General features: G+C 59.9%; 1 protein-coding gene across 1 annotated transcript; it reads left to right on the top strand.

Annotated features, from left to right (window-relative positions):
- Positions 1–3,246: 3,246 nt before the first annotated feature.
- POU4F2 (POU class 4 homeobox 2) lies at positions 3,247–5,161 on the top strand. The gene is made up of 2 exons (XM_027456518.3): positions 3,247–3,614; positions 4,143–5,161. The coding sequence occupies exons 1-2, from the start codon at positions 3,321–3,323 to the stop codon at positions 5,082–5,084; spliced, it is 1,236 nt and encodes a 411-aa protein (XP_027312319.1). The 5' UTR covers positions 3,247–3,320; the 3' UTR covers positions 5,085–5,161.
- Positions 5,162–14,774: the final 9,613 nt, after the last annotated feature.

Genomic DNA, 14,774 nt, shown 5'->3' with positions numbered 1-14,774 from the left:
GGCAAACTTGCCTCCCGTCCCAGGCAGGTCCGAGGCGAGGCCGGGTGCTGGGGATGGGGATGGAGAACGGAGGGGCCCGGGGGGGAACCGGGACCGTGCAGGGAGCGCAGCGAGCGGGGCTGGAGGGCGGCGCGGCGGGGTGAATGATGCGGGGGGGTTGCAGGATTTCTTGCAAGTAATTAAGTTTCGATTTCTTGCATTTATTTTAGTGCCAGGAAGCGCGAGGCGCCACGGACGGCAGGAAAAAAAAAAAAAAAAAAAAAAAAAAAAAAAGGAAGAAAAAAAAAGGTCTCCATTGATCGGAGCCGGGCTTTGGGTTTGCTTTCGTGGCTCCTCCGCTGGGCGCTGCTGGGGGCAGGATGCGGGGTGCGGGGTGCTGGGGGGGGGGTCGGCGCTCCCCGTCCAGGCGGGTGCCCGCGCTGGCAGCGGAGGTGGAGCGCGCCCGGAGCGCGGCCCCGCATCCCGACGGATGAAAAATTGATGGGGCGCATTAGGTTCGGTAAAATATGAATGCGCGGCGTTAAATTTTAATCGTAAATCAGAGCGCGGATACATGAGAGGCGACAGGGATTTCTCCCCTGGTGTCTGCGTGGGTCAGGCTGTGGGCGTGGGCATGTGTGTGTGGGGGGTGGGGGGGGGAAATCTCCTTTTATTTGGGACCGGGGGCTGCGCGCCGGCCCTGACCCCCTCCCCTCCCTCCGGCTCCCCTCTCGCCCCGGGGATGCGGCCTCGCATCTCGTCCGCGCCGAAATGACCCAGACCCCAAATCAATAAGCGAAGGAAGAGCCCGGAGAGGGAAGCGCAGCGCTCGTTGTGCGGCGGGGCTGCGGGCAGGGCGCGGGGCGGCAGCGGGGGCTGCGCGGCTCCTGCGCGGCTTTTGCGCGGGCCGGCGGGGAGCGCAGCGCCGAGCGGCCGCGGCCGAGGGGCGGCGATGCCCGGTTTGGGGAGGGGGTCCCGGGACAGGGAAAGTTTCCTCGGGCGTCCCCGCCGCTGCCCCCCGCGCCCCGAGCCCGCTCCTGCCCCGTCCCGGGGCGCGCAGCGGCGAGGAGCGGCCGGCGCTGCGGAGCGGGCTTGTCAGCCGCGATTAAAGTCAAGATTAATTCATATTAACGATATGCGTCCTCCGCTCTCCCCCGTGACAGCACGCATTAGGACAACGGCCGCCCGTAATTACCCTGCAGGCGGGAGGGGCTGCAGCCGCGCCGCGGGGAGGTGCCGGCCCGCCCGATCCGGCCGCCGAAGTTGAGCCGCGGAGCGAGGCGCACGGAGCCCTCTCCCCGCCGGGCTGCCCGCCCCCGGACCTCCGCGCCTAGACCGAGGCGTTTGCCTTCATTTTTTCCCCCTTTTTTCTTTTTTTTTTTTTTTCTCTATTTTTTCCCCGGACCGGAATGATGCTCCCATCGCCCGCCGGGCCATCGCAGAGCCCCCGGCGCGGCGCGGGGGGCAGCGGCCGGGGTCGGGGGGGCAGAGGCTGGGGCAGGGGGTGCGGAGGTTGGGGTCGGGGGGGCAGAGGCTGGGGTCGGGCCCTGCAGCCCCCCCCGGCCGTCCCCGACCCTCGCACGGGGTCCGGCGGCGAGGCAGGCAAGCTCGGCCGCGGACTTTTGTCAGGCGTTGGAGGGGCTCGATAGTTTGGGCTAATTAGACAAGCCAAAAGGCTTTTGAAGATTAAGCAAATCGGACAACCCTTGTTAATTAGAACATAATTTAAAGTTTGAAATTATATCACTCACGAAGTAGCCTAATTAGTATGACGATATGTTAATAGCCTACTGAGACGCGAAGCGCGGAGGTTTGGCACGAACTCCTTAAAGGCTTGCAAGAAAATCCTCTTTCCTGCGTTGTCATTAATAAAAGATTTCTATAGACTTCAGCCTTTCAACGGTGACATACAATTTATAGTACACACAATGCATTAGCCCATAGTGCTGCTCACTTTTTTTACTATTATGAAAACTAATAAATTCGTCAAGCTGAATTAAGCATACAAATCAGATGAGGCATAACAGATTACATATTGAAGCGCTGTGTCTCCCGAGCCTAAATGAAATTTCAATCTAATAATTCCTTCCTGGCCCGGCCATAATTTGTTTAGAGATGTTGTTCTACTTCTTTCCAAGCGCTATTCGCACCATAATTAAATGATACTCAAGCTTTTAACTTTGATTTATTTCATTTCTCCGAGCTGGCGACAGTGAGAGCTGATACAATGCAATTTTTTTTTATTTCCCTTAAAATTACCAAGTCTGCTGTTTAGGTGAGAAATTAAACACCTAAGCACTTATTTTAACCTTCCTGGCGCAAAGCGAAAATTCACGGAAACGCACCCGGCCACCTTAACTAAACCCGACTTCCCCGGTTCCCTTCCCTTTCTCTCTCCCGATTTAATTTTCCCCCCTCCTTCGGCCGGGAAGTTGCCGGCCGGGACAGCGCTGCTCTTCGCGGGAGGACCCCCCCAGCCCCGGGGGAGCCCCGGCGGCCGCTCCGCGCCTCCCCCCGGCGGCTCCCGGTCCGCGGCCGCTGCGCGCTGCGCATCCCCGGTGCGAGCTCCGCAGGGAGCCCGGCCGGGCCCCTGCCCTCCTGCCTTTTATTTCACACCTTTTATTTCCTAACGGAGGTCGGATTTGGGGGCGGCGAAGGCGGGGTGGGGGCGCTTTTTTCTTTTTCTTCTTTTTCTTCTTTTTATTTTTTTAATTTTTATTTTTTTTAATCCCCCCCCCCTCCTTTTCCTTCGCCCTCCCCTTTCCGGGAGGTGCGCGGCGCGGGGGGCACGCGTGGGCGTGGGCGCGGGGGGGCGGCGGAGGGGAGGGGGCCGGGGCCGAGGAGGAGGCAGGCGCGCAGGGCCCTCGGCGGGGAGCGGGGCTGCGGTGACAGCCGAGAGGGGAGGGGAGGGAGGGGAGCGAGTAAAACCCACCGGCGCGGCGCCGGGGAGGGCACTTGGCGAGCGGCGAGGGCCGGCGCCGGAGCGGAGGCGGCGGCGGCCGGCGGCGAGCGCCCGGGCGGGAGGCAGCCCCGCGCAAACCCCGCGCAAACCCCGCGCAAACCCCGCGCAGCCCCGGAGCAGCCCCGGAGCATCCCCCGAGCGTCCCCGGAGCCGCCTCTCCCGGCCGCCCTGCTGGGGGCCGAGAGGGATTTTTTAAAATTTTTCCTTTTCTAAAAAAAAATCTCGCTTTTTTTTTTCTTTTTTTTTTTTTTTCTTTTTTTTTTTTTTTCTTTCCGCGGGAGGTGGGGGGTGGTGGTGCAGGCGGGGCTCCTGTGGCTTTTCCGGGGGGTCCGGGCCCCCGGGCCCCGCGCCCCTGCCCTCCTCGGCGGCGGCGAGCACGATGATGATGTCCCTGAGCAGCAAGCAGCCCTTCGGCCTCCCCCACGGCGGCGGCGGCGGCGGCGGCGGCCTCCACGAAGCCAAGTACTCGGCCCTGCACAGCGCCTCGCCCTGCCCCTCCGCCGCCGCCCCCGCCGCCAGCCCCCCCAGCAGCACCGGCACCGGCGGCTCCGCCGCTCGCGGCTCCGGCTCCGGCTCCGGCGGCGGCTCCGGCTCGGGCTCGGGCTCCGGCGGCGGCTCCGGCGGCTCCGGCGGCGCGGAGGCGATGCGGCGGGGCTGCCTGCCCACCCCTCCGGTAGGTGCCCGCCGCCCCGCTTTAAGGGGAGCCCCTCGGCGGCCCCCCGGAGCCGCCTGATGATTTTTTCATGGCCGCGCAGCAAATCACCCGGCGGCGCCGGGCCGCTCGCCCAACTTATGCATGCGCCGGGGCTCGGCGCCCCTATGAATTTTTATGACCTGGGGCCGCTGCGTGGGGCCGCCGGGGCGTGGGGCGGCCGGCGTGCGTGTGCATGCTCGTGTGTGCGTGTGCGGGTGTGTGTGTGTGTGTGTGTGTGTGTGTGTGTGTGTGTGTGTGCGTGTGCCCGCCCGTGTGCGCGCCCGTGGCAGCCCGCGCCTCGCCCGCTCCCCTCGCTCCCCGTGCCGCTCCTTCTCCCGCTCCCCCCCCCCTCCCATCCTCTCCCCCCCTCCCCGTCCTTTCCTTCCTCCCCCCCCCCCCCAGGATCTCTTTTTTAACATGCGGGGAAGGTTTTAGTGGCACGGCGGAGCGCGCGGGGAGGCGAATTCCCCGCTGAGCGGTATGTGCGCCTTCTATTTGCAATTGCAGAGCAATATATTCGGCGGTCTGGACGAGAGCCTGCTGGCCCGCGCCGAAGCCCTGGCAGCCGTGGACATCGTCTCCCCGAGCAAGAGCCACCACCACCACCCGCCGCACCACAGCCCCTTCAAGCCCGACGCCACGTACCACACCATGAACACCATCCCCTGCACCTCGGCCGCCTCCTCGTCCTCCGTGCCCATCTCCCACCCGTCCGCCCTGTCGGGCGCCCACCACCACCACCACCACCATCACCACCACCACCACCAGCCCCACCAGGCGCTGGAGGGGGAACTCTTGGAGCACCTGACGCCGGGGCTGGCGCTGGGGGCCATGGCCGGGCCCGACGGCGCCGTGGTCTCCGCGCCGGGCCACGCTCCGCACATGGCCGGCATGAACCCCATGCACCCGGCGGCGCTGGGCATGGCCCACGGCCACGGGCTGCCGGCGCACATGGGCTGCGTGAGCGACGTGGACGCCGACCCCCGCGACCTGGAGGCCTTCGCCGAGCGCTTCAAGCAGCGCCGCATCAAGCTGGGGGTGACCCAGGCCGACGTGGGCTCGGCGCTGGCCAACCTGAAGATCCCGGGCGTGGGCTCGCTCAGCCAGAGCACCATCTGCCGCTTCGAGTCGCTCACCCTGTCCCACAACAACATGATCGCCCTCAAGCCCATCCTGCAGGCCTGGCTGGAGGAGGCCGAGAAGTCGCACCGCGAGAAGCTGGCCAAGCCCGAGCTGTTCAGCGGCGCCGAGAAGAAGCGCAAGCGGACCTCCATCGCCGCCCCGGAGAAGCGCTCGCTCGAGGCCTATTTCGCGCTGCAGCCCCGGCCCTCCTCCGAGAAGATCGCCGCCATCGCCGAGAAGCTGGACCTCAAGAAGAACGTGGTGCGCGTCTGGTTCTGCAACCAGCGCCAGAAGCAGAAGCGCATGAAGTACTCGGCCGGCATCTGACCCCGAGCCGCCGCCCCGCGCCCACCCCGCGCCGCCGGGCCCCGGGACGGGCAGCGCAGGGGGCGCGGGGCCGGGGGCCGCCCCGGCCGGCAGGTACCGCCGCGGTAGGGGGGGTGGGTGGGGGGTGGGGGGTTGGGGAGGGTTTTGGGGGGATTTGGGGGGGTCCCGAGCCCGCCCCGGCCCCGCTCGGGGGCTCGGGACCCAGACTGCAATCCAGAGTTGAGGCTCGCGCCGCGAGGGACGCCTCTAAAGTATTTTGATTTAAATAATAATAATGATAAAAGAAAAAAAAAAAAAAAACAGATGGCAGGGTTTTCTGCATTTACACTGCGTATTATAAATATATATATATATTTTTACTGTGGTTACTACCCCCCCTCCCCGTCCTCCTCGGGAGCCGCAGCGCTCGGGGAAGGAGCCGACCCCGCTGTGTTCACCGCTCCCCGAAAGCTGTTATTAGATTGCCGCCAAGCAGCCCCTTGTAAATTATTAATTTCTCTCTCTAGCAACTTCATTTCGTGCTCATTCGAATTAATTGCACCTCTTTAATCTAAGTCTTGGTAAAAGTAAAAAAAAAAAAAAAAAAAAAAAAAAAAAAAGGATAGTGAGAATCAAACATTTTGTGTTGGTAGGATTTCTGAACGTGAGCTTCTCTCCTCGCCTCCCGACCGTCCCTTTCGGCCGGCTGTAAATTGCCCCGCAGCGCCCGGCCCGGCCCCAGCCGCTCCCCCCCTCCTCCTGCCCTCGTTTTCCGCCTTGCACAGAGATTTGGGGGCGCGGGGGGGACCCCGGCTCGCCCCCTGCTCGCCTCCCCCCGGAGCTGGGGCGCAGCGCCCCGGAGCCGCCCCGGCCCCGTTATTTCTCCACCAGCCCCGCATTTCTCCGGGCCGCCGGCTTCTCGCCGCCTTCCACGGCCGTACCGGGCCGCCGAGGGTGGCCCCCTTTTTTTTTGGGAGGCGTCTCCGCGGGGGAGCCGTGTGCAGGGCAGGGCGAGGGGCTGCGGGGGGCTGCGGGGGCTGCGCGGTGCCGCTGCTCGGGGCGCGGGGGGGGCGCGGGCACTGCCCGCTCCCGGCCGCTGTAAATAGTGGGGGTGGGCGCGCACCTGGACCTCCTCGGACAGATTTCGCTGTATTGCTGTTCTAGCTGAGACTGCTGAGTCTTAAGTCCTGTACATGACCCGATTTCGTTGCTTTGGTTCGCTTCCCTTTTTTTAAATTTTATTTATTTTTTAATTTATTTTTTAATTTATTTCCCTTTTTTTGTTTCCTATTTATTTATTTATTCGGGCAATAGGTTTATTTATTCTAGTCCTGTACCGCGTTATTTTTCAATGGTGTTGAATCGTCTTTCATTAAAAAAGAAAAAAAAAAAAAGATTTTAACGTTTTACTGGCACGGCGCGTTTGCTGCTTCTTTCTGCCCCCCTCTACCCCATCCTCTCCCCTTTTCCCATCGAAATCCTCTCCCGCATCCTGCGGCCGGGGGCAGGGGGGGGACGAGCGCGGCGGGGACGCGCTCCCGACCCCCCCAGGCCCCCCTGACCCCCCCCTTGACGCCCCCCGGCCAGCTCCGCGCCCCCGCCCCGCCCCGGGGGGGGACACACGGGGGACCCCCGGTCCCCTCCGGCCCCGCAGCCTGCGCGGCTCCTTCTGGCGTCGCGAAGAAAAGAATTACCTATAAATATTTCTAGATAAATAAAGCTGGGAAAAGGGGAAAAAAGAAAAAAAAAAAAGTGCTTTCACCGTGCGGCGCTCACAAAAGCCGGGGAAACCCGACGCCGGGCGGGGAGGGGAGCGGAGATGCTCCGCAAAGCGCTCGTAAATATTCATCTTCCCGCCCTGCCACCAGCTCCAGCTGCAGCTTCAAAGCCGCCCGGGCACGGCGAGGTGCCCCCCCGGTCCCCCCGGCCCCCCCGACCCCCTCCCGGCCCCTCCGAGCCCCCCCGGGCCCCGCAGCCCCCGGCTCCGGCCGTGGCGGTGGCGGCGCCTTCCCCTGCCCGCTGCCCCCGCCGGGCTGTTGGGGACGGGAGCGGGGGTTTGGGGTCGAGGGGGTCCGATGGGGGTCCGGGGATGGTCGTGGAGGGGGGGCAGGCGCTGTCCTGGAGCTGAGCCCCGCGGCGGAGCGGGCCGGGATCACGCAACCCCCGGGGTGTGCGGAGGGGCTGCGGGAGGAGGGGGGCGGCGGGGCCGGGGCCGGGGGGACCGGGGGGGCCTCCGGGGGGCGGCATCGGCCGGGGGGGAATCCGGGGGGACCCCCAGAGCCCAGAGCCGGCGGCGGGGCCGGGCGTCGGGCGGGCAGCGAGCTCCGCCGCCTCGCTTCGCCCTGCTCGGCGAGCCGCTCACTTCGAGGCTATTAGGGGCGAATTAATAAATTACACAGCGAATTATTAAATCCAGATAATTACAAGGAATAAGTAAGTAATCATTAGTTATCTCAGCTAATTACTGCGGGTCAGAGCGAGCGAGAAGGCGAAATCCTCCTCGGGAATTGAAATTAACTTTGCACGGGGAGTCTCCGCTTGACATCCCCCGTCTGCAGGCGCACGGCGGCTCCCCTGCGAGCCGGGCTTCCCGCTCCACGCGGGGAGAATGGAAATAAAATTAAGTGGCGAGGTGGTAACAGGCAGAAAGCAGCCGCCTTTCGTTTGGGTTTCTATTTTTTTTTTTTAATTTTCTTATTATTTTTATTTTTTCCCCACCTTTCGCCGCCCGCAGCCCCCCGGCAGCGGGGAGGCAGCGGCGGGGCGGAGGCTGCCGGAGCCCCCCGGGCTCGGTGCGCTTTGTTTTGGGGACAATGAGCTGCCGGCCCCGCGGGGAACCCCGGCCCCCTCCGCCGCTCCCCGGGAGCCCCCGGCCCCCGGTCCCCTGCCCCGGCCGGGCGCGGCCCCGAGCCGCCGGGCGCGCTCCGGGAGGGCAGAGCTGCCGGCGTCCTCCTCGCCTTCCTCCCTCGCAATTAGGTGGACGGTCTTCCCCCTCTTCCCTCGCCCCAGTCTGGGATGATAATTAAAATTTAATGAAGCCTGGGAGTAGCGGAGCTCTGCCTGGGGACCGCGGGATGGAATATTTTAACTGTACGTTTACACCAAGTGTCTGGCTTCAAAGACGTGACTGCTTTTAATCTCGAATTAGAAAACCACAGCCCTGAAATTAAATATTAGCCACCCCCGGCTCCCCGTCCTTCCCGGCGCGCTGTCACGGCCGTGCCTCCCTGCCCTGCCCCACGACACCCCCCCGTTCCCCAATTACCCTTTCGTTAATAATAGATGGCTTCGCGAGGGCGCGGTACTCCGGGCCTTGCCGATTTTTTTTTTGCCCTCCCCCCCCCTTTTTTTTTTTTGTATTTAATAGGGTTAATGCAATATTAATTGCTGGCGGCTGCTATAAGAGCGCGCCGCGTTTTTCCAGGGACAAATCGATGGAGCGGGGCAGCCGGCGCGCAGGGAGGAGGCGGAGGCGCAGCCCCAGCCCCGGGGCCGCGCAGGGTGAGTGGGGGCCGCCGCGCAAATCCCACGCAAATCCCGCGCAGGGGGGGCGCTGGGGGGGGTGGGGGTGCTTGTGCCCCCCAGGGAACGCGGGTGGTTGGGTGCGGGAACCGAGGAGGGGGCAGCCAGCAATTGTCCCCGCTGTTGGGGCAGGAGGATGCCCGGAGGAGGAGGAGGAGGAAGAAGAGGCCGGGGAGCGAGGGAAGGGAGGGGGAAAAATCCCCGAGAAAACTCCTCGTGGTCGCGGCCGGGACTCCCCCCCCGGCGGGGAGGGGGCTGCTCGGGGAGCCCCCGGTGCCTCCTCGCCTCCCCCAGGGCTGGGCCCGCCCGCGGCACTTGTTGCCTGAGAGAGAAAAAAAAAATAAAAGAGAAAAAAAAACGAAAAAAAAAGAAGAAAGAAGCGGCAACACCAACATCCCGCTCCCCTGGCTCAAAAATCCCAAAGAGAAACGGCAGGGGACGAAAAACGCGTCCCGGGCAGCTGAGCCCTGCCCCAGGAGGAGCCTTCGGCCTCCTCCTCCTCCTCCTCCTGCCGGGCTGCCGTCGGGCAGGGGCACGGGGCCGTTTGCGCGCAGTTTGCGCGCAGTTTGCGCGCTCCCCGCCCGGCGTCGCGCAGCGCAGCGCAGGGGCCGGCCTCGCCTCCCCGCTTATCCGGAGCGGGCTCATTTCCATAAAGTCCTTAAGGCAAATAACTGTTGGGGCTCTAATTTATATCTGATCGAAAATTAGCCGTCATTATGCGCTCCATTAGCAGCGTCTTTAATGTGCTTCTAAGCACCATTTGTCAAGCGGCTTGTTAATATCCTTCAAGTCTTTAAAGTTGAGAGCTCATTAAGGAGCGCGCTCCCTTATTGATGGCATTTAGATGAGTTTGGGGGAAGGAGCGGGCAGGGGCCGGGCCCCCCCGCACCCCCCCGCCCACCGAGGCCTCGGGGACCCCCCCGGGGGTCGTGGCTCCCCTTTTGGGGTGCACCACCAACCCCCCCCCCCCCCATCGAGGGAGCGGTCTCGGGAGCATCCGCGGCTCTGCCCCAAATCCTCACCTCCTGCCCCCCCCGGGCTGCTTGCGGGGAGCCCCCCGCGCCCCCCCGCCGCCTTCCCCCGGGCGAAAGCAACGAGGCGGTAATGAGAGCGCTAAGCAGGGCTGCGGGGGAGCGGCGCTGACAGCCGGGCCCCGCAGAGCCCCCCCCGGCGCTGCCCCCGGGGACACCCCTGGGAGCCTTTGTCCCCCCCCGGGCCCGGGGCTGGGGGCACCCCCGCCTGTGCAGGCGACCCCTGATGGGTTTTGTTGCTCTGGGTGCGCTGGGTCCTGTTTGGGGGGGAGCTGCTGCCCCGCTGGCAGCTCGCCGGGGTGTTAATTTCGCTCCCTGCCTTGCTGTCCCAAAGCTGTCTCGCTTCGAGTGCTCGCATCCAAAGCCTAAACTTCTCGTGGCATATTTATGCGGCTGACATTTTCATTCACTCCCTTTATTTCTTCATGCAGTTTTGCCAAACGCATCAGCCGCCAGGCTCCGGTGGTGCCGGTGTGCTGGGGGGCCCTGCACGCACCCCGAGCCGCCCTACGCAGCCACGGGCCCGCTGCCAGAGCAGGGGCACAGCGCGGGTGAGAGCGGGCAGGAAAGGGGAAAAAATGCACCAGAGGTGAGTGGCAGTGTATTTAACCCATGTCCCAATGGACTGGATGCTTTGGTTGATTTCTTCTTTTCTTTTAAAGACTTTTTCCAGAGTTTTACATTTTTTTTCTGGGCCTTCCTGGCAATTCTGCGCTTCTCCCAGCCCACGGCGGGGAGGCCGAGCAGCGCTGGAGCCCAGGAGGGTGATTTCCCCTCGGATTCACGCCCTCTGCTTGGATTCTCGGGCGTGCAATAAGGCACAAACTCTGACCCCTGCTTTTCTCGGGGATGGGGCATTAATAAAATCTCTTGCCTGGGGCAGGTACGTGTGTGATTTTCTGCCTTTTCCCTGGTGTGGGGCACACATGGGGCCTGTCCCTGCTGTCAGCTGCCTCGCTGCACAAGGGCTGTGGGGATGCAGTCACATTTAAGCCCTTTCCCTCTCTGTTATGCTTATTTGAAATGTGCCAGAGGATTTAAAAACAGAGGTGGGGAGAGGCAGAGAGAGGCATGACCACGCAAGCAGGCAGGCACACACGGTGCGACCCCACCGGCCTTCCTGAGATGTGGCCGTGAGGGGAAATGTCCGACACCGGGGGAACCTCGTGGGCTCTGTTCTGCCCCAGGACAGCTCCTGGGACAGCTCCTGGTACGGCTGTCCTCACCCTGCCCCTTTTCCCTTAGGAGTGCTTTAAGGACCCTCACCAATAGCTCTAGAGGGTCTTTGGCTTTAGGAGAGCTCTGACTGATGTTAAGGTTTAACCAGGACAACTCAAAGGTTAAATTGCAAACAAACTCCCTGTAATTTACTCCATAAAAAGCAGCAAATACATCACCAGGGCTACTTGGTTCGCATCCTTAGAAAAGACCCCTCAATTCACACACACCTGCAAAGCCTGAACCTCGAGGAAGGAAGCAGGACCCCCAAACCCCCTTCCAACCCCCAGATTCCTCCCTCCCCAAGGCTGGTGGTGTCCCCAAACGCCAGCACTTTCCTGCCCCGTGGTGCCCGGGCTGCTCAGCTCAGCTTCGTGCCAGACCTCCCCGCGGGTGAGCTGAGCTGCAGGACAGGCAGGGGCCTGACAGCTGGGCCTGACAAAACTGTCTGAGGCTGAGTAAAGACAACCAGAAGCCATTTAGCACATACCAGCACCCTGCACATCTGAAAGAGGAAAAACACCTGCAAGGACCAGAGAAAGGAGCAATATAACAATTATTGTGCTTCGGTTTCAGAACAGGCTTTCTAGGAAGAAGGCGCTGCTCCAGCTCTCCACTCTCTCATCATTTAGAAATGACAAGCCTTCCCTCGACCCAGGGAAGTGCTGTGCTCAGGCTGAGGCCAACTATGATGGACCAACATCTCGCAGCATGTATATTTCTTTATTTCGAGGTACCTCAGAGCGCTTCTGGCTGGCGTTACATTGCATCTCAATCTTATTTCTGGCGAGGCAGAATCACTCTCACACACTGTAAAACAACATTGCTCCTGCACACTCCAGGCAGTGGGCTGGAACCGAAATGCATACGTGCAGCCGGTTCCTTTTTGTGCCCACAACCTCTGCGAGGCCAGCTGTCTGACACGGCCCCATGCATTAGGCACTGTGCTGCCCCGCTGACAACCCCAGGTCAGGAGCACTTCCCTCTTCTAAACCTGAAAATACTCCTGGAGTACAAAACCCCCAGAAGAATGTCAATTGCAATTACAACCCTAAACTAAACGCACAGGATTGCGGCCTTTTCAGCATTGCATTTCTGTGCCAAGTTTCTCCATTGTGCACCCACCATTCAGTCATGTTGGGACAATTTGTTAAATAATGTAGAGGCACTTCATCACGGCGCAACATTGGAGGTGATTTACAGTTTGGTCTTTTAGCAGCACACCTGTAAATTGCTATAAATAATGCTAACCCCTATTAAGGAGACACCAGGGTGCTTCCAGGCTGAGCGAATTAATGGGGAGGCAGTTGTGAACGATACTGGATAAAAGCATCACCAGTTCGTGGCTGATATTCAGACCCGGTGGCGTGCCCCACAGCCAGACCTGCAGGCTGAGGTCTGTTCCCCAAGGGCAGAGCCTGGCAGGCAGTCAGCTGAGTGCTGGTACGCAGAGATCAGTGTCTCCCTGGGCATACCTTCGTTTGTCTCGAGGGCATAGTGTAACTTTTACTAATCAGCTAATTAATTTAATTAGAAATAGCTCAGTGCAGATGATCTTCTCATCTATACTAAGTCTTCACTCAGCACGTGTACCGTGTTAACAGCAGAGGAAGGCTATGAAGCAGGTAGACCAAAACCCCAGGCTATTTCAATGTAGAACACGTGCTACTATCCCACAGCTTTCTGACACCTGAAAACCACTGGGCACACCAGCTGTGAAGTTGAAAATAAGCACAACTAAACAGAACTTACCCACTTTCCATGTGTACAATGCCGATGGCTTACCTCCCTTCTCAGCAGTACTGAACAGTTTAATTTCTATCCAGCAATGCAAACAACAGCACAATCATTTTGGAGATGTGACTCATATTCAGCTAGTAAGAAGCGTCAGACAGTCAGGGAAGCCTGGTTCCTCATGAAGATGCTGCTGCAGATGCCATTTTTTGGCATGTTTTGTGAGGGGTGGGGAAAGCTTCTGCAGAACCCCATGTTAATTAACATTGAGAAGACACAGGTGGACAATCAATGTCACCCTACTATCAATGTCACCCACTAAACCATGTCCCTAACCACCATGTCCAACCTTTCCTTAAATACCCCAGGGACGGTGACTCCACCACCTCCCTGGGCAACCCGTCCCGATGCCTGACTGCTCTTTCTGAGGAGAAACGTCTCCCAGTTTGGACGTGGAAGAGTGTGAGAAAAGAGGATCGAGTTCCTAACCAAGGAACCAGTCATGACAAAACAGAAAATCACATGAAAAGCACTTCCCCCAGAAACAGGTGATTATCGCCCAGGGATGCAAAAGAACAGCTGAAGATGGCAGAACCACGTTAAACCATGAACTAAGCTTTCCTCATAGGTTCACCATGAACACTTGCATGTCAAAGGTGTTGAAAATAATTGACAGGTAGAGATTCAAAGTACCTGAACACAGGCAAGTGTTCACACAAGTGCCCTGAGCTATGCCTGGGATTCGGCTGAACCCACCCAGCTGTATTTTTGAGGTGTGAAAGCCTCCTCCTGGCTCACTGAGTTGATACCACCACAGGCTCAGCAGGCTGCAGCAGTGCAGCTCGGGAGCCTGCCACAGGTTTCACATGCTCTTTCAGCTGACGAGGGCCACTATATATTTCCAGCATCTTTTTTCCTTTGAAAAAATAGTTAACTCCACTCTCAGTTACAGTCCTGCAGATATTTCACTCATGTCTGATATTAAGAAATGTACAACAGGGACTGCAGAAATGAATCACACCATCTGATGGTGAGATTAAACCCAGCAGCTTTCAAGGGGCAGTGTATTGTCTCAGTGATGGAAACACCGCAGCTCCCTACAGCGGGGTGAGGGATTTGGGAAAAGCAGAGGGAGTGACTAAGACAAGCATACTTTTTGCAAATATATTAGTTCAATTTTTTTCTTCATTTACTTCCCTCACAGCCTGGCTTTCATTTACTTTGCATAAACTACCAAGCTTCCCAGTACAGGTGGCCTCAGGAAGTGATTTTCCAGGCAGGTTCCACTATGCTGCGATTTTCTAGTCAGGAAGGAGCAGGAAAACAGCCTGGAGCAGGACTCAGAGTGAGTGACCGCAGCCAGCAGCAGCGACTGAACCTCGCCTGCTCTGAGGTGGTTTGGTGTGCACGTGTGCCGGCCAGGGCCGGTGCTCGGGGGTGAGGTGACAGATGGCTCCTTGCCCTAAAACCTTTCAGTCCAACGGGCTCCTAATGCACTTAAAGTACTCACCGTGATCCTGGGCATCTCTCCTCCCTGTGCCAGCCACCCCTGAGCTGGCTCGGCCTAGGCTGGTTTTGTGCGAGGGCTCCCAGCCCTGGCTGCGGAGCTGCCCTGCAGGCAAGGCCATGAGGCGTACATGGGGCTCCTCCCCTTACACCACACAACAGCTGACACAACTCTGCCTGCCTTGCTTCTGTAGCGCTTTGGTGGCACGCTGTGTACGCAGCCACGGCTTAAAAACAAGCCTCTGCCACCAAGGGAGCTGCGGCCAGCCCTGGAAGCCTCCGGTCTTCCAGGAGCAGCTACTTTGTACAGGCCTGCGTGGGCGCCTGCTCTCCCCTAGCTCGGTGCACATCATCCACGCTATTGCCCCTGGCAAGGGGACTCGCACCCCTCCCTGCCCCTCACGTGGCTCAAGGATATTAGTGCTGGGTTTCAGCGTGACGGGAAGAATTCAAAGCGCCATAAATCCTGACCTCCCTCTGATTAACTGTCCCCATCTCGAGCAGTTGTTTAGCCATTTCTGCCAAATGCGCTGCAAAACGCGAGTGCATTGGTGGTGATATCGCTCTCCCACAACAGAGGCTGGGAGAGGCGAAGTAAAAGCAAAGGCTCTAATTCATCAAAATATTCTAATACCACAGAGCTCCTTTGAGAGCATCACGGCTCCACACAAGTGAAAGCTCATTGTAATTCAGAGCATAA

Source organism: Anas platyrhynchos, chromosome 4 (assembly GCF_047663525.1).
Source record: "Anas platyrhynchos isolate ZD024472 breed Pekin duck chromosome 4, IASCAAS_PekinDuck_T2T, whole genome shotgun sequence".
NCBI classification, from domain to species: Eukaryota; Metazoa; Chordata; class Aves; order Anseriformes; family Anatidae; genus Anas; species Anas platyrhynchos.
This window is presented reverse-complemented; position numbering and strand designations above follow the sequence as displayed.